The sequence below is a fragment of the Typopeltis vanoorti genome, chromosome 6, assembly GCF_054136105.1.
Source record: "Typopeltis vanoorti isolate ZY-2024b chromosome 6, IOZ_Tvanoo_1.0, whole genome shotgun sequence".
Classification (NCBI taxonomy): domain Eukaryota; kingdom Metazoa; phylum Arthropoda; class Arachnida; order Uropygi; family Thelyphonidae; genus Typopeltis; species Typopeltis vanoorti.
The window spans coordinates 51,124,982-51,145,188 of record NC_143554.1 but is presented as its reverse complement, the minus strand read 5'-3'; the positions used below and the strand labels follow the sequence as shown (position 1 = coordinate 51,145,188).

Here is a 20,207-nt window from a genome sequence, read left to right as displayed (position 1 = left end):
AGCAGTGATGACAGCACAGTGGCAAAAAACACTGACCACGCATGCAGTCAGGAATACATATCCATACTAGAAGTAGAAAAAGCTATCAAAGGCTTCAAATGTGGAAAGGCAGCAGGAGTAGATGATATAATGCTGAAGTATGGTGGTATAAGAGTCTTACAGTGGCTGCAATGCATAGTTCAGAAAGCCTGGACAGAGGGACGAATTCCCGATGATTGGAGTAGAGCTCTCATAGTACCCATATATAAAAAGGGAAATAAAACTGCATGTGAGAATTACAGAGGTATTTCCCTACTGAGTATTCCTGGCAAGATCTATGCAAGTATACTTGAGAAACGGTTGAGAAGAATTGTGGAAGAAAAGCTTGGTGAAGAACAAGCTGGATTCAGGCCAAGTAGAGGCTCTCAAGATCAGATCTTCACTTTACGACAAATAGTCAAGAAATCATGGGAATATAACAAAGATCTGTATTTAAGTTTTGTCGATCTGGAAAAGGCATATGACAAAGTGCCAAGAGAGAAGCTATTCAATATGCTGCAGTTATATGGTGTCAATGGGGCATTATATCAAGCAATACTTAGTCTTTATTTGAGTTGTAAGTCAGCAGTTAGAATTGAAGGAAGTACACGAAAATGGTTTAATGTTAAATCTGGTGTGAGACAAGGATGTACATTATCCCCTCTGTTATTCATTATCTATATGGATCACATTATGAAGGAAAGTGGTATTAAACATGATATCAAAATTGGAGATGTTAATGTCAGCTCTTTGCTTTATGCGGATGATGTTATACTTCTGAATAAATCTGCTAGAAGTTGCAAGATTCTCTGACTAAATTGAATAGCTGTTGTAATAGATATGGTATGAAGGTCAGCAATAAAAAGACAATGAAAATAGGCAGAATCATTGAAAATGTCAACTGTGTTGTGAATGGAGAACCTGTGGAACAAGTAAAACATTTCAGCTATTTAGGCACGATTTTTACTGAAGATGGTAAATTAAATATAGAAATAGACAACAGAATCAGCAAAGCTGGTATGGTGGGAAGTCAATTGAATAAATTCATATGGAATAAGAGAGAAATTAGTCGGAACACTAAATTAGCTGTATACAAGACAGTGTTCAAACCAGTTTTAACTTATGGATCTGAGAGCTGGGTCAGAAGTAAAACACTTGACCAAGGACTAGAGACCACAGATATGAGAGTCCTGAGAAAGATTATAGGCGTGAACAGATGGCATCAATGGCAATATCATATTAAAAACGAGGATATTAGGAAAGAACTTGACATTGTCAGCATCCAGGAATGCGTTAGCAGAGCTAATCTCAGGTGGTATGGTCACTTAAACAGAATGGGCGAGGAAAGATTAGCAAAACAAGTGTTCTCTGCCAGGTTGGCAGCAAAACGACCCAGAGGAAGACCAAGATATAGGTGGATTGATACAGTACAAAGTGCTTTAGACGGTAGAAATATAAGATCTGATAATGTTGGAGTCTTGACAAGTAACAGACTGATTTGGAGGAAAATTGTAGATGGGAAATTAATAATGATGTAATTTTTTTCATGTAGTACTATCATATCCTGTACACCCCTTGAGGGTACATGGCAGGAATTTGATGATGATGATGATGATAATTTTAAAATCATTAAATTTCATTTAATCAAGAAATTTAATTCCTTAAAATCATTCTGCCGTATACATTTTTTCTTTTATTTGCAGCATATCGAAAAAACTGTTTGGGATTCTCTTTAGCTTGCATGGCTAATTCCCTTTCGTAATCCGCTTTTGCTTTTCTTACCACACTCGTTACCCTTCTGGCCTGTGCTTTATACTGTTCGTGTGCCTGCAGGTCACCTTTCTCCTTAAATTCCCTCCACAGTTGTTTCTTTTTTTGCAGCTCAAGCTTAATGGTGTTATTCATCCATTTACTCCCTACTTGATTTACTATTCGGACACTCTAAGTATACAGTCAGCCATTACCTCCTGCAGATGGTCCTTAACCACCTCCCACACTATCAACCAGCCCTTGGAGTTTTACATGCCATGGCACTGAACCAAGCAATCTCCTAAGCTTGTCATACATATCAGCCCAGTAATTCCACATGTACCCTGTCTTAATTGAAAATTCCATACATTTAGCCACCTCCCAGGTCAAGCCCTTATGATCACTCTCACCAGTTTGTGGCAACGTGGTCATATTCATTGCAGTCAAATTCTCAGATGCAATTACTAGGTCAAGCACTCTTGAACCACCCAGTGTTTTCCATTCCATGGTGTCTCAGATAGTTATCCCTTAATATCTGCATAAAATCCAATTCCTATCTCCCATGTGTCCTCTCCTCCTTCCAATCAATGTTACCATAGCTGAAATCCCCTATAATAATTACCCTCCTTCCACTCATTGCATCAATTTGCTTATGCATACTATCTCCACCATCCAAGTTCTATGTTTTTTCTCTAGAGCAGGGTTTCTGGACTAGTTAAAAAAATAAGTTTTAAAAGTTTTCAAAAATATATGTATAAAACTGATAAAAATATGGAAAAAAATCCTTAGCCCACCCATGGTACAAATGTACTATAAATTTACTAATAACTTTTCATGGGTGGAAACCATATTAAAAAAATAACATCCAAATGAGTAACAATCCTCTCATGCTAAAGTAGAATTTGCTGTTATGGTTCAAACAACAAATGGCCCATTTCTAATAGTCACTAGAGCTCCTGGTAAACCATCTAATGATTTCAGGTATATATGTGATGAATTTATGGTGCAACATTAGTACTGTAAGCACTGTTCGGAAAGTCTTTTATCTCACTATGCAGCTTGAAAATAAATGCAACAGCATTTGCCATTCATATAAGCATGCTAAACTAAATGTCAAGTGTCATAAAAAATTAAATACAAGCACCTAATAGCTGGAGAGGTTTATCTTGATATTTTGAGTTGAATTCTACAATGCATTTGGTGTTTTTTTTTTTTTTTTTTTTTTTTTTTTTTTTTTTTTAAACTAGAAAGAGAACTTAAGTCTCATCAGAGATGAATGGGAATATTCATTTGGAATTACTAGTTTAGTAGATAATCATAACTTCAGTGTCATTCATACTCATCTTTGAAGAACAGTGGAAACTGTTGAAATTTGACTTCTTATTCTATGAAATAAGAATGGATATGAAATTATTTGCACTTTACAACTTGGCAATTGTGTAAATATTTTTGTATGATTACAAATTGGACTGGAAAGTGAAGAATGGTGTTTGTACTTTACAACCTGGCAGTTGTGTAGATATTTTTGTATGATTACAGATTGGATTGGAAAGTGGAGAATAAGAAACTTACTCTTTACTTTCAGTCAGTATAGCTGTAGTCTTTCCTTTTGCTTACAAATAAAGTTGTTAAGCAAAAAGGAAAATGATTTAGGCAGGACAACTGTATGATAGTAGAGAGGTGATAGAAGCAAAAGAAATTTACTCACTTTTTTTTGAGTAAATTAGTAATTAACTGACTTTTTTACAATAAAGTGACAAGTTGGATATAGGAATTAGTTAGACCATGGTAATGCTAGATTTTGCAAGACATTTGACAAGATAGTACAAAAGAATAGTGAGGAGGGTTTGGCATTTTTGTTTTCTAGCTTATAACTCATGACTTTAATAATATAATAACAGCATTTGCTCCTCAACCTTGAGTCTTTTGCCATGCACAAATCTAACAAATTAATAAAAACATTACAGCTGATGTGCCCATTGATTATTTAATTTCTATTATCACTGAAGAAAATGAGTCTGAAACAGTGCTCTGGTAGTGGAGATAAAATTAACTAATAAAAAGAAAATCTATGGGCAGTTCAGGTATAATGGTTTTATTAGTTTGATGTTAGATTTGCACATGGCAAGAGACTCATGAACTCAAGGTTGCAAAGCAAATGGCACTTTTTATTTTAAACGTTTGTATCCAAAGTAAAAGCTGGATATAGTCATAGGATCCTGAATAGAAATACAGGCAGCCCTCGGTTTACGCCTCAATTCTGTTCCTAGAGCGCCTCCGTAACGCAATTGGAAGAACGACGGTACATTGCGCCCTTCGATTGGAATAGGCCTAAGTTCGATTCTCGTCACAACGGGAGGAATCTTTATCTGGTCGATTTCAATCGAAGGTGAGTTAGCCGATCTCATACGGAGGTAGCAGGGTTTTTTCTCCCGGAAACTCGGGTTTTTCATCCCGCATACATGCAAATCGGCCCTTCAGAACACACGCAATTTACAGACAAAAATTACTAGTTGTGGTGGTGTTGGAGGTGGGCGGCAGATGGCGTTGATGGAGATGATTCGTAGTAGAGGTTAGGTGCAGAGACAATTGTAGATGTCCTCCCACGATGAGTCTGAAGACTCATCGTGGGAGGACATCTACAATTATCAGGAATTATCAGGAGGTATCAGGAATAAAAAACAGGCGTAAACTGAATTGGCGTAAAATGAACCCAGTTTTAATGGGAGGTATGAAGTTATGTTCAGCGCAGTCAAAAAATATGCAAATGAAGTATGTATAACATCATTATATTTAAAGCTTTGATAAGAGATATATATATATTTGTTAAAATAAAATTATTAATAACGAAAACAAAACAAAATTATATACAAAAAATATGAAACTTTGAAAAGACATTACATATTTCTGTGTTGAAGTTTCTGGTTTCGAATCACCTGCATTTTTTTAAAAAAAAGTATCCAGTGTTAACTGCTTAGATTTTCTTTTTCTTTCTTTAAGGAGTTCAGTGTAAGGTCGAATAGATGCGATTACACTCCTTTTTACATTCGCACTTCATTCCCAATCGTGGTCCATTTAGCAGAGTTCATAAGTCAATGTCTCTATACTTGCAAGGATACACTGTAAATTGGCCATTTCATATCTCTCAGAGACCTTCTTCGTTTTCTTTCTCCTCATTTGGATGTTGACTTAATTGTTTGGCTAATTCTTTTAAGTCTTCATTGGAAAGTGGTTTATCATAGCTCTCTAAGACTTCTGTCACATCTTCAGCTGTAATATCATACAATCCCACCTCTCGTGCAAGCTTGGTAACATCAATAACATTCTCCACTTGTTCTAATTACTCGAAGTCGTGCATAAATGCTGGAAGAAGTTTTCGCCATGTTTCTCTCAAATACTTTGCTGACACTTCGTTCCAAGCTGCCTTGATGTTGTTAATGCCCTTCAAAATATCGAATAACCACCAATAGTCTTTAATAGTTTTTCCTGAAGTGTCCAAGATTCTTACCATTTCCATAAATGTTATACGGAGGTAATAGGTAACAACCTTGACATCCAATGGTGTTCTTACTTCAGCAAGGTTTTGAGGATGTCCCGGGGCATTATTCAAGAGAAGCAATGCCTTGGCTGGCAAATCATTTTCTTTACAGAAGCGAAGCAGGGTAGGATAAAAATAATTTGTGTACCAATCTGTAAAAACGTCTTGTGTAACCCAAGCTTTCTTGTTCCATTTACAATAGACTGGCAGCATGGCTTTTAGACCCTTGAAGGCACGTGGTGTCTGTAAATGGTATACGAACATTGGTTTAAGCTTCAAAGTACCTGAGACATTTGCACCCAACCAAAGCATAAGTCTATCTTTTGCAGCTTTAAAGAGCGGAACATTCTTCACAGGAAATGAAGGTGCGTGATGGCAATTTGTTCCAGTAGAGCCCAGTCTCATCAACATTAAAAATGAGATCAGGAGGATAACTTCCTTGTTCTACACAGGCTTGAAATGCTTTAGGAAAAGCAGCCACTGCTGCAACATCTGCACTTGCTGCCTCACCACATAATTTGACACTATGGTACTTACTTCTAGACTTAATTCTCATGAACCAACCTTTGCTTCCTAAAAGTGTTTCTTCACCTCCATCTGTCTTTTTAAGATCCTCAAAAATTGTTTTTGCTTTCTCAGTTATAGCAGCCTGCGTCAGAGGAATGTTTATCTGATTCAAGTCATCCACCCATAATGATAATAATTTTTCCATTTTTTTTCATGAAGTTTACCCCTGCTATAACGTTCATGTTTTGCATTTAGTGCTGCCGTAGATTGTTGCACAGACTGTTTTATTCTATCTGCATTTTTCATAATTGTAGTAACAGTCGATGGAGGTAAGTTCATACCTCTACATACATTAGCACGTGTCTGCCTATATTCCATTCTTCGAATCACCTCCATCTTCATTTCAAGTGTGATTGATTTCCACGCCTTCTTAACACCAAGTTTCTGCTAATTTTTCTGCACTTCTATTATCATACATGGTATGTAATTACGTACTTTATCAATTTAAATACGTATGTATGTAAAAAAAATTAAATAGAACAATTAGGTAGATTCAACATTAAAACTAGGTTTGATACATATATGTCATAGTAGCTCAGTAAACACTCAAACACTAGAGTGCCTGCTAGCGTCGTTTCTCAGTCAACCACACTACAGTAAGAAAGCACGTGCAGGCAACTGGCGTTATTCTGAATCAGTGTAAATTGAACCGGCGTAAACCGAGGGCTGCCTGTATATTATTTATGCTTATTCCGTCATGAGGATTTTGTCCTAACAGTTACGTAATATGTTAATTTTCAATATATGCAAGAAGTCAGTTGTACGAGAGTGTGGTTAGCAAGGGTGTTAGGACTCTCTTTGCTTAGAGAGAGAGAGAGAGTGATGAATGGGCAGAATGGATTGCCAGAGGAGGTTGTGACTGGATTGCTGATGAATGTATTCAAGCAGCAGTATAATAGATATTGTATGAATAATGGTTAGTATGGGCCTTCTGCAATGAGTCCTTGATCCCATGGAAGATACTTAAGAAAATAAAGGAGGTGGTGAGTAAAATGGTAAGAAGTAATTTTTTTTTTTTTACATGGAGAGCAATAGGAACATGGAATGCATTGCCTGATAAGGTGGTGAACATGTAGACTGTCAAAAAGCTTATAAAATAATACTCAGAGAAATAGAACAAAGTCTAAATCTTTCTCAATTTTCAGGCGACAGAGTTCTATGCCTAAATCTGATCCTACACATTTGAAAAAGCACATGAACAGAAAACTTCCTGCACCTCCAACATTAGTAAAACCTGAGGATGAATCCTCTCAAGAAAATGTTAACAGGATTATTACATTTGGAAGTATGCCTTCTTACAGGTAAGAAATTAAATTTTTCATGTCTGTTATTATTCATAAGTTGTCTAATTTTTTTTGTAGGCAATTTTGTATGCCTAATGCAAATGAATGTATTATAACCTAATGCAGCATAGACAGAGATTTATATATATATATATATATATATATATATATTTTTTTTTTTTTTTTTTTTTTTTTTTTTTGTTAGCTTATTGTAATATGTTTTAATTCTTCTCACAAAAGCTTTCTCTGAAAAAGTTAAATGTCTATAAATGATGAAAGTTTAAAGTAAGATGAATAATAATTTCCTAAGTATTCCAGCAATATATACAGAATAAATATTTACATCAAAAGATAGAAGATAACAGTTGAGCCAGAAAATCACATGATATGATGTAAAGAGTATTAGAAAGAAGGAAGCTAATTTTGTGGCATTGAGTGAATGATCATATAAACCCAAAGATAACTGGTATAAATGCAAATAGGTTGTCTGAGGATGATATACTGATGAGAATAGAAATAATGGAGAGAGAGATAAAATTTTCTATTAGGATTGGAAAGTGAAAAGAGGAGTGGGTATGCTTTTAATAACAGCACAGAAACTGTGTCCACTAAGAGTGTAAGTGGAAAACAGTAGTACATGCGAAGATTTTGAAACTGTTTGATGTGGGATTGAAATTGATAGCATAGTAAATCTAATAAGATGTTATAAGCAAGGGAATGTAGAGAGCACTGATTATAAAATGTTTAAACAAATTGTTAGGGCATGTGAAAGGAAGGAAATTTTTTTAATTATAGGAATCTGTACTGAAAGAAGGAGATGTGTATAGAAACATGGAGAGTGAATTACAGCAACATGAGGATTTAGGGTGTTGGGTTTAGTGATATCCTCACAGGTTGTGGATATAAATAGGGTATCAGCACTGCCAGTGCTGTTGCTTATGAGGTAAAAGTGAATAAGGTGTTTAAGAGGCAAACAGGAAAAGATTGCTATCAAGAAGGGATATATCATGAAATTATAATGTACATGGTTATAAGGAACTTTACAGTCAACTAGCATCAATATTATTGGTTAATGAGCTGTGGGAAAAGACATAGAGCATGGGAATTGATTAGGAAGCATCTGACCCAAGCACTGCACAATTATATACCAAAGTTATGCAAATAAGATGTTTTAGAAGATGTAAAAAGTAGTTGATAGCGATCAACTGCATGACAAATATAAAATGTGACAGATGATAGGTATTACTAGTAAAAAAGAAAAAGCACAATATGAGAGGGGATTGGCCACTCAGGTCAAAGATAATTCAAGGGAATTCTTCTGCTATGTGGCAAGCAGTGCTACTCATTTCTGATGGCAAATAATAGGAGAATTATTATTATTATTATGTGACACCTCGGGGTAGTCCAAGGACTCATTGAGGGAGGGCACTCTATTTTGTTAAATACATCTCGCCCACTCCACTACAACTGCTTCATTCTCCTACTACGATATTACTACAATCAATGCAATCTACCACCCATCACCAACAACAGTGTTTTTTGTCTGCAAATTGCATGTAAAAAACCCAAGTTTCCATGAGAAAAAACCTGCTACCACCATATGAGGTCGGATAACTCACCTTCAATTGCAAAAAGCCCATATAAGGATTCCCCTCATCCCTATGACAAAACCCAGGTCTTTTCCAGTTGAAGGGAACAATGTTCTGCTGTTCTTCCAATTGCGCCACAGAGACTATTCTGAATTAGAGATGACAGAATCAGATGTATCAGCTGTTGATTTGGCTATAATAAATTTAGTTTAATCCTTCATCCAAGTGTAAGCAAACAAAATTTGCACCTGAAGTATCTTCAGGACTGAGGCAACTCATGGTAAAGGTGGACTAAGCTCTCATCACTTGTCTTAGTATCTCCCATAATGCAAAGCACATCTCCTTGCAGACATGTATAATGCTATGCATTAAGGGAAGGGCCACTACCCAGACAGGTTTCGACCTTTATTGAGGTCTCGTCAGTGGGAGCCTGTAAGAGCTTAGTCCACCTTTACCACGAGTTGCCGCAGTTCTGAAGATATTTCAGGCACAAACTTTGTTTGCTTACACTTGGATAAAGGATTAAACTAAATTTATTAAGTTGATTTTTGGCTGGAGGGATGTTAATAGAGCAGTGGGAATGGATGACATATCATGTGTTTTTAAGGAGTGTGCAAAAGAGTTAGCAGTGCCCTTGACTTAGTTATTTAATGAAAGTCTTACAGCAGGTAAAGTTCCTAAAGAATCGAAAGAAGCAAAAGTAAGATCGCTCTGCAGCATTGGTCTTGCAAAGAAGTTTCCAAGTGGGGAAAAACTTCCAACATCTTTCTAGTAATTTACTAATAAGGTGGTACACCTTTTGGCATCTTGTATAGGTAAATATGACTTCTCCATTGCTTCTGCCTTAGTATCACCACTTCTGGGTCTGGTACCCACTGATGAGACCTCAATAAAGGTTGAAGCCAGTCTGGGTAGTGGCCCTTCCCTTAATGCATAACATTACATGTCTGCAAGGAGATGTGCTTTGCATTATGGGAGATACTGAGACAAGGAGTGATGAGAGCTTGGTCCACCTTTACCATGAGTTGCCTCAGTCCTGAAGATACTTCAGGTGCAAATTTTGTTTGCTTACACTTGGATAAAGGATTAAACTAAATTTATTATGGTTAGCATGGGTTTGTGACAGATACGGCTTGTTTTGGCAATATATCTGCTTGTATTTTATGATGAGGTGATAAATATGTTGGATAAAGTAGATTCATATACAATGATATTCTTTGTCTTTGCAAAGGCATTTGATAGATTACCATGGGAAAAGTTGGTATGCTGCAGAAGATGGCAGTGGATGATGCCCTGCTTAGATAGATTAGCTTTCTAAATGATAGCAGTAAGTTGTGTATGATGGAGCAGTGTCTCAGAAAAAGAAGGTGACCAGTGGCATGCCTCAGGATTCTTTTATTCTTGAGCCCCTGATGTTTAACTTGTTTCTGCAGATTGATCAGAGATCTTTAAATGTTTGCTGACAATCCAGAGTTGGGGAAAATTATAAGGAGTATTGCCAATGTTAATTCCCTTCAGGAAGATCTGAATAGACTCTAAGCTTGGACACATGAGTGGGGGTTGTAGTTTTAACATTAATAAATGGGGTATTGCATTTTGAATTGCGTGGATATAAAGCTATGTTCTGTTTTGGTGGAAACTGTGCTTTAGAAAGTGAGTGGGATTCAGAATTTTGATGTGATGGTTGACAGTGAACTAAAGTTCAGAGGGTACATGGCAAGCACTGCAACGACTGCATATTTTATTATTGCTATGACAAGGAGTACACTGATATCTAGGGGATAAGGATGTGTTGTACATTGGTGTAAGACATTGGTCAGACCAAATATGGACTGTCATGCTCATATTTGTTCATCTAGGTTTCATTTTGATGCAGAAACACTAAAGAAGGTCCAAAGATGGATGATCAAGATAATATCTGGACTTTGGAATGTTAGTTATGCAGAAAGTTTGAAAGAATGTAGATTGCATAGTTTGATGGTTAGAAGAAAAAGAAGTGATATAATAGAAACATTTAAATTAGTGAAGATATTTTAGTGAATGTATACACAGAAAGGGTTATTATGAAAAGAGCGGAGGGTCCGATAGGAAGAATTATCATTATTTGACACCTCCAGGGAGTCCAAAGACTCATCGAGGGAGGGTACCTGCTCTATAGCTGCTTCCACCACGCCTTCCCTAATTATCCACCAACTGACCGCAACTACATCAACACCATCTACCGCCGACCACACCACTAGTTTTCCCACAATCGCAAACATCCATGCCCACGGCAGGATTCGAACCCACAGCCTTTTGGCTGGAGAGTGGATATGCTAGCCACTCGGCCAGCCAGGTCGGCAATGAGAGGCCATCCATGGAAGCTGTGTAAAGATGTGATGAAGAAGGGTGTGAGGAATAGTTTTTTACATGGAAAGTGGTGGGTTAGTGGAAACTCATTGCAAAATACATTGCGAATTTGGGAAACACAAATGAGTTCAAAGTTTGGTACAATAGACATTATAGACTAATAATACGTATTTGTACTTGTTGCACTGGGTAGTGATACATAGTATTTTTTGATTCTGTACGAGGTATGCAGGTACTCAAGGCATGGTCAGCCTTGGATACCTTACACAGACCATAGTTGTGGTGGCAGATGTATTTCTTGTGTTCTTCAAGGCTCCAGTTTGTCTATAATGAGCCAGGAGGGGGGGGGGGGAACATAGTGTAGTTAGTTTGTCATTATCTTTGTCATGTTGAAAGATGCAATTTTTTTCAATATTTTCAATTTTTTCATTTAGTTAATAATAATACGTTAATTCATTGTAGTGAAGTAAAATTTGTATATTTGTTTAAATTAGATATGGTTGGTATGGCACCGATGCTTGTTAGAACAATGGTAGCCAAGATATCCTTGTTAGGTGAATTTAATTTTCATGATTTTGTTTCGTGTGTGTGTGTGAGATATATTCATCATGAAAGTTTGAAGCATTTGTGGAAGGAGAGCAAAACTGGTGAACAAGTGTGTAGTAAGCATTTTGTTGCCAAAAAAAAAAAAAAAAAAAGAGAGAGAGAGAATAAAAATTTGAGAACGGCAACCAAAGAATTTCATTTTTAGAAACTTTTTAAGAGACAGTTGGGAGAATATTAGTATCCTACATATTCTTTTGAAATACCTATAGTCTCAGCAATGTCAATTAATAGAAGATTTTGAAAAGGAATCGTAGCATTGTTAATTTTTTAAAAAAAGGAGGTCGCCCATGGAAGTGAAGAGGTAGTTCTGTTTTCAGGAAAGGGCCTAACAAGAAAACTGACTCTGATGAACATTTTTGTTGTTGTTGTTGCGAAAATAAGATGTTCAATCTGGTAGACATGATTAAGTATAGGTTAAACAATTCATAATAGAATGAGTCAGAGAATGAATGATTTTATTTTTTTAGGATAACAAAATCTCTAAAGTGTAGACCTATTTTGAAGGCCTTAAATCCAATTAATTTTGTAGTTATTGATGTAATTTTATTAAAATGTATATAATGTTTTAGTTTCATTAAATGTATATAATTTTTTATTTAGTACTAGAGTCAATAATTTTCCGGATTCTAAAAGAAACAGAGGTTTATTAAAGGCTATTGCACTAATCGGAATTGAACTCTTGTGTAAATTACCTAACACTCAGTGTAAAACAATCTCTTTAGAGAACAGAAAAATGATAAATGATAAATAAACTGTAGAGTAGACAGTATTGATGGAAAAGGTTAATATTGAAATTAATGTTGAATGTTCTGTGGTGGAAGGTCAAGAGAATGACGAGGATCTCAATAAGGAAATAGCATAGGTACGCGTAATTCTTCGCAGGACAAAGTGCAAATTGAAAAATTACAGAAATGCCAAGAGATTAGCAGAGCTGAGAAGATAAAAAGCAGGAGGTCTTAGGTAAGAAACAAGATAATATGAATGTATGAGAGAAATTGTATACAGAGAAAATTTTGTACAGAAAGTCTGTGATCAGAGGAATGCTTAATGAAAGCTTCATAAAATTTTGTTTCCCTGGTGCAAAAATTTATAATATTAATGATGCATTCAATATGCATAAAGGTAAGGTTAAAGAATTATTTTTCTTTGTCTAGTACTAATGACCTGAGAGGTGAGGAGTATTCTGTGAGCAAGGATGTGAAGTAGTTATTGGAAGAAGCAAAAAAAAAGTGAGAGAGGGAAGATGATAAATCTCCTTCCACACTTGATGGAGGTGAACTGAGGAAGGGAGTGCTGATAGCAAATGAATTGATATGTAGGATGTGCAGAAGAAATGATGTAGAGTTGGTGAACCTACAGTCTGAATTTGATGGATGAAAGAATTAATATAATGCTGATGAACTGTACTTAATGGATTTAGAATTAGGTGTTTAGGGAAAGAGAGCTTTGTTCACTGAAAATGCAGAAGTGCAAATTAATTGTTTTGAATGCTGTTTGGATTCTGGTGTGTACTGATGAATCCAAGTCTCATCCATAGTAATAAATCAATGCACAAAATCAGTTTTATTCTTAAATTAGTTAAAACGCTCTAAGCACTGTTCAGAGATTTTCATACGAGTGTGTTTCTGATCTGCATGGCACCAATCTTGCACAGAGCTTTTTCATTTGCAATTTTTCATGCAAAATGTATCCTACATGTTCTTTTGAAATACCTAGTCTCAGCAATTTCACACACTTTGACTCGCTGGTCATCCAATACCATATCGTGCACTGATCAATGATTTCTAGTGTTGTTACACTTTTTGGACGTCCTTAATGTGGATCATCTTCAAGGCTGGTACAGCTGCATTTAAACTTGGCAGCCCATTTCTTAATTGTCGAAAATGAAGGAGAATGGTGCCCATAAACTTTTATGAACTTTGAATGAATTTCTTTTGCCGTTAAACCTTCTTTTACAAAGAATTTTATAACTGCACGATACTCAATTTTATCCATTTCAAGGGATATAGACAACACTTTGGTTTCCGACAGCTGTATAAAAAACCTACTTGATAGAATGACTTCCAATTTCACATCGATACTTATGACAGATGTACCAACTTAGAAAAAAAAACTTGCTGATAGTGTTGCCATTTTTATGGTTGAGGCCGAGAACTTTTCAGACAACCGATGTATGTATAGTAACTATCTTAAAGCAGATTATCCATTCCTTGCAGAACTATGTTCCTTGAGGCTCTGTTATTTCACTCACTCTCTTCCTTAAATATACACACACACACACACACACACACACACTAGAGAAGCCTACGGCGACCCCCCCCTCCCCATGTTCCGGACTGGTAGGCCAGTTCTTTTTGAATTCTGATGACTTAAATTTTGAAGACTCGACATTCAGGATAGCCCCTGAGTGTCAAGGGGCTCTGCTCCTATGGGGCCCAAGTTCCGGACTGGTAGGCCAGTTCTTGAATTCTAACGACTCAAAATTTGAAGACTCAAAAGCCCCCCCCCGAGTTCTAGGGACTGATAGGCCGGTCCTCCTTGAATTCTGATGACTCAAATTTTGAAGACTTGAAAGGGGGTTCTGCCCCCTGGTTAACCCCCCCCCCCTCCCGAGTTCCAGACTGATAGGCCGGTTCTCCTTTAATTCTAATGACTCGAATTTTGAAGACTTGGCACTCAAGGTAGCCCCTGAGTTTCAAAAACAGATGTGACTGTGACATTCAAACATGACATAAAAAGGCTTATCATTTAATATATATAGGGTATATATATAAAAGATTAACACAATGTGATATGGAAATGATAATTTCTGCAGATGGAAGAAAGCAAAGTTAATACACAAATTTAAAATCACAAAATTACTCCTTCAAGAAGACTTGATGAATTAGTTTTGAACAAATTTTGCCTTATCTTACCTGTCACTCTCAGAACACTAATTACAGAATATCACTACTAGAGCACAACTCTCACATCTTGAATCAAGCAGGGCATATTTCTTTCCTTTTTTGGATCATCATCAGTTTGTGGCTTGAAAGACATTCTCAACAGAAATTGAGACAACATTGCTACCTAGATTATGTTACCAAAATGTGGGTGTGTAAATATTGAGTTTAATAATTAAATTATTTATTTACTTCATTGTTTCATGTAGGTTTTCTTACAGAAAACTTCAACATGAATGCTCCTAACAGCTATAAAGATCTGAATATGAAAAGAAAGAATAAAGCTTAACTTAATCATGCAATACTTCATTCTGTCAGAGATTATCTCATCATATCCTACCATTTAGTAACTGTCAACAAATCTGCCATCCATATATCTGCTCCTTGTGTTATTGCTCACACCATTGTGTGTTTCTAACATGGCAATCTCTGAACTAGTGATGACGATTTTCATCAGGTTGTAGTACTGCTGGCAGTTCGCATATCCATTTCACATCATGGTGATAAGGTGATATTTCACTCTAGAGCAGTGGTGGCCGGTGAAAATTTTAAGTGGAGGTGCTGCATATACAAAAAAAAAAAAAAAAAATTCTTTTTTCCTAATCCGTAACTAATTTATTAATAAATAAATTTACATATTAAAAAATTGCTTTATTAAAAATATTTCACCCTCACCACGAACAAACACCAATAATAAAAGTTTCGTATCTCACAAAAATAACACACAAGCATATGATACACTGCCCAAACGAGCAGTGTTGGAATTACTTGTAACGTGCAATCACAAACGAATATCAGCGAGTGTGGCTGCGATTGGTCAAATGTGATAATATCGACACTGCGTTAGATCGCAGTGTATTTGTTTCGTAATCTAAAGCATTAATCGAACAATTCCAATTATTAACTATTCAATCAATGTCAAAACATAAGCTGTAATCTTTAACATGTTGTATTGCATTTATATAATGTTGTAAGCATTGTTATTATTTATAAACACAGACAAAATTAAAATTTTTCATTTTTTCCTTGGGGTGCTGCAGTGTCGCAGTGCTTATTTACGGGCTACCACTGCTCTAGAGACAGAACTATCATGACATTGCAATAGTTGACTTAAGGTTTGTGGAAATTTATCTTTAGTTAACACTAAACTATAGATAACTTTGTAGTAGAAAGGCTTATACATTGGTTATTCATAACTATTATTTTTGAGAAAATTACAACAAATATTCAATATACATTAATACAATAACTTTAATTAATACTTCCAATATTTTGGCAAAATCAAATTGCCAAAATTTAAATATTAAGTAAAATTATAATTCATATTCAGTGTAAGTTGTAATTTCCTTAAAAATAATAGTTATGTAGATAAATTTGTTGATAAGAGCATCTGAATTCATGAACTCTTCAATGATTTCAGTTCATCTTTTGACTGGGTTTGGTGCTACCTGATACTATCATAAGATTAACTTCAGTAACTTCATTAAGCTACAGGAAGCTTTACTGAGAAATAAGTGACTGAGTATGAACAAAGTGCACAAATAAAATAAGAGACATACAAATGAACATGTTGGTGAAGTCCATATTTGGCTTCTGTGAAAGTATTTGTGCTTCAGATTCATGCTATGAATCCCAAGTGTTGTGTTGATTGGTGACATATATGTGGTACTTACAGTAATTGTTCATGTCTTCAGTGATACAATATTGGACTATATATATGGCTCCCACCTTCAAATGGTTTTAAACTTATAGTACATTAGTATTGGCATCTTGGATGAGCTAAGGATTTGATAATCCAGAAACACAACTCTGGGAACTTTTTTTTTCAAGCCACTGACATCAGGCCTCCAGTAAGCAAAGGTGGTAGTTTCACACTGGGTGATGAACTTTTTCTACGACTTGAAGAGTGGTAGAAAAAGTTCCATGGTGGAATTCAAATGCATAGCATGTTGATTAGAGAGCAGATGCACCATCTACTGAGTCAACCAGACTGTCACTTTTCATGCACCATATAAGGATACAAATCATCTTGAGATTCTTTGAAATGTTTTGTTGGAATTATTGTATTATGTGTAAGGTATCTTCATGTCCAGTGAACACTACACTTGGATTTCATACAACAAAAAGCAAGTTGCACTCCATATCTTTCTGATCCTGGCTAGTTTCTCCATTTCTTTCTGTCTGATGTAACCCATTTGTTGTACACAGTAAACCTTATATACTCCTGATTTTTTTCATGTGACATTGCAGAAGTTCTGAGGAATGAAGCAGAGATGTTGACACTGAGTGAGAATTTTGGTTAGGTCTGTTGGCATAAGACTTACAACATGCATGTGCGTGCATGCACACACACACACACACACATTACTATGATTCTAAACAAAAATATGTATATAGCTAAAGAGAAAAGAGCATATATTAAATATTTTATCAGCATATTCATCTGTGTAGTTCTTGTTCAGTTCATTCATTTCACGTATGCTGTATCAGTATTTCCATTCTGATGAAATCAGTAATAAATAACTGACAAAGTAATGTCAGTGATATGCAAATGAACTTTTCTAGTTTTCTCTCCTGAAAAATTGAATCAATTGATTTCACACTTGGATACCTAAAAGGATATACTTATCATCTGCTGATTTTAGTAGCTTTTTTTTTTAACTGTTAAAGAATATGGAAGGGGAGAAAAAATTTATAAATGTTTGCTTAATAATTTCGTGCTATCTTGTATAATGTCCATATGTTGAATGCATTATGTAATATGTGAAAACTAAAATCTCTAAATATTCATATGTCATTGTTTATTATGTTAGAGATCCTTTCTAGTAAATCAGTGTTTCCCAAAGTGTGATACACATATCCCTGGAGGTACATGAAATGTTTTGGGGGGAGGGAATACATGGCACTTTTTTTTTTTTGATTACCACCCTTTTTTTTTGGTTGCAGAATTAATTTTTCAATAACTGAAAAAAAAAAAGAAAACAAGAGCCTAAGTTCCATTAGGCTCTTGTCTGGGAGACAGCATGATCACTTTTTATCTGCGTTTCGAAATTCTGCATTAAAAGTTTAAATTTACATAGTTCGAACCATGTGGTCGGAATTCTCCACTGTTACAATTTCAGTTCTAATTTTAGAATTAGAACTGAAATTGTAACAGTCCTTAGCAATTGCATGCATGCATCTATATATGTTAATCATGTTTATGTTACAATTTGTGATGGTGGATCTACAAGATATATGCATACAGATAATACTCTTTTAGCACTTGTGCTATTGGTTATATACAAATCTTTCTTTTAGGGTTACACGGTGATCAGCACTCATATTTGTAGATTTAGGGACTCAAAAACACACGTGTTGAACAGATTATTTTATTAATTACAAATAAAATAAAACTTGACGTTTCGACCTCTATATCGAGGTCATCATCGGAAGAATACAACTGTATACAGAACCAAGCTACGTGCTCGTGCTTTCTATACCAGTAAACTAAATCTACGTAGTTAATAAATCTTTTTTCTAGCCTGACCTCTAGTGATAAAAAAAAAAAAAAATATATATATATATATATATTATAAATAGATAAATGCAACTACAATAAACTGTTAGAGTCCTCATGTATTAATATTCTGGATAGTTACAAAATGATTTCTTTCAGTTGCTATTGAATGTTCTAAACACTTCACCAGGTCACCAGGTTGTCCTCTTGTAGTGGGAATTTTTCTAATGCTAGTTTAGGATGTTATACAGGTTGTAGATGGGTCCTCCACATTCTTGAAATGGTGAGGCCATCATTTTTGTTGAGATTTGGGTTGTGTTTGATCATTTCACAGGACTCTTTAAATTTTCTCTCAAACCAGGTTTTGGTGCGGTGTAGGGACTTGGTATTTTTCCAGTCAATTCTATGGTATGTTTGAAGTGCATGGTCAGAAAGGCCTGTTTTACCGAAGTGGAGGTATTTAATGTGTCGTTTGTGTTCGTCTTGTCTGATTGGGATAGTTTGCCCTGTTTCCCCTATGTATGGTATGTTACATGTGCAGTGTATTTTGTATACCCCTGGGTGTGCTAGGTGTGGAAGAGGATCTTTAGAGGAACTGAGTAGGTGTCTTAGCTTATTTGGGGGTTTAAAGGTGGTTTTCATGTTGTCTTTGCGAAGTGTTCTGTCTATTTTTTCAGAAATGCCTCTAACATAAGGAATGGCAATAGCATTCTTGAAATCATTTTTGTTCTTACTGGTATCTTTATGGAGGATCTTGTGAATAGTTTTTTTTATTGTATCCATTTTTGATAAATGTTTGGTTGATGATTTTGTATTCTTGGTTTAGAGCCTGTTCATTCGAACAAATAGTTAGGGCTCTGTGTTTAAGGGTGCTTATGACCCCTAATTTTAGTGTTGGGTGGTGGTAAGAATTTTTGCGTATGTATTGGCCTGTGTGTGTAGGTTTGCGGTAAACTGAGAAGGAGAGACAGCCCGAGGGAAGACGTGTGACAAGTGTGTCTAGGAAAGGAAGAGAGTCGTTTTTTTCCATTTCAATGGTGAATTGGATATGTTTGTGTTGTTTGTTTAGGTGGCTAAGGAATGTATTTAGAGCTTCGCGGCCGTGGGGCCAAATGGCGAAAATATCGTCGACGTATCTGAGCCAAATTTTGGGCTTTAGACATGCTGTCTCTAGAGCACGTTGCTCAAAGTCTTCCATATAAAAGTTAGCTATTGGGGGAGAAAGTGGTGAGCCCATGGCTGTACCTTCTTTTTGAAGGTAAAAATTGTTTTGCCATATGAAATATCCGGAGCGGAGTACGTGGGCAAAAAGGGCCGTGATGTCATGTGGAAATATGTTCTGTAGGAGCAAGATCGTGTCATTGATTGGGACATTGGTGAAAAGGGACGTTATGTCAAAGCTGACTAATAAATCTTGGTCGGTGAGTGTAATGTTTTTGATTTTACTGATGAAATGTTGTGTATTTTTTATGTAGGATGGGGAATGACCTACCAATTCCTTGAGTGTGGCAGCTAATTTTTTTGCTAAGTGATAATTTGGGCTGTCAATTCCTTCAACAATCGGGCGAAGTGGTGTGCCAGATTTGTGTATTTTTTGGCAGGCCATAAATTCTGGGCGCACGGGCATACTGAGGTATTAATTTTTTTGTCGTTTCTTCGGGCCATGTGTGGACGGATTTGATTAATTCAGTTGTTTTCTTTTTGTTACGTTTTGTGGGGTTGTAGTTAACCTTTTGGTAGGTGTTATGGTCCGATATTAACTGGTTCATTTTTTCAATGTATGTCGTACGGTCTAACACATGGCCCGAAGAAACAACAAAAAAATTAATACCTCAGTATGCCCGTGCGCCCAGAATTTATGGCCTGCCAAAAATACACAAATCTGGCACACCACTTCGCCCGATCATTGAGGGAATTGACAGCCCAAATACACAAATTAGCAAAAAAATTAGCTGCCACACTCAAGGAATTGGTAGGTCAGTCCCCTTCCTACATAAAAAATACACAACATTTCATCAGTAAAATCAAAAACATTACACTCACCGACCAAGATTTATTAGTCAGCTT

The 20,207-nt window shown here is 35.9% G+C and overlaps 1 protein-coding gene across 1 annotated transcript in view; it reads left to right on the top strand.

The window, feature by feature from the left end:
• Positions 1 to 20,207, top strand: part of LOC150105449 (disintegrin and metalloproteinase domain-containing protein 11-like) — a 602,139-nt gene that overhangs the window by 536,928 nt on the left and 45,004 nt on the right. Inside the window, exon 26 of the mRNA XM_090393967.1 lies at positions 7,018 to 7,173. Coding sequence (XP_090250093.1) covers positions 7,018 to 7,173 — 156 coding nt within the window. The remainder of the gene's footprint in view (positions 1 to 7,017; positions 7,174 to 20,207) is intronic.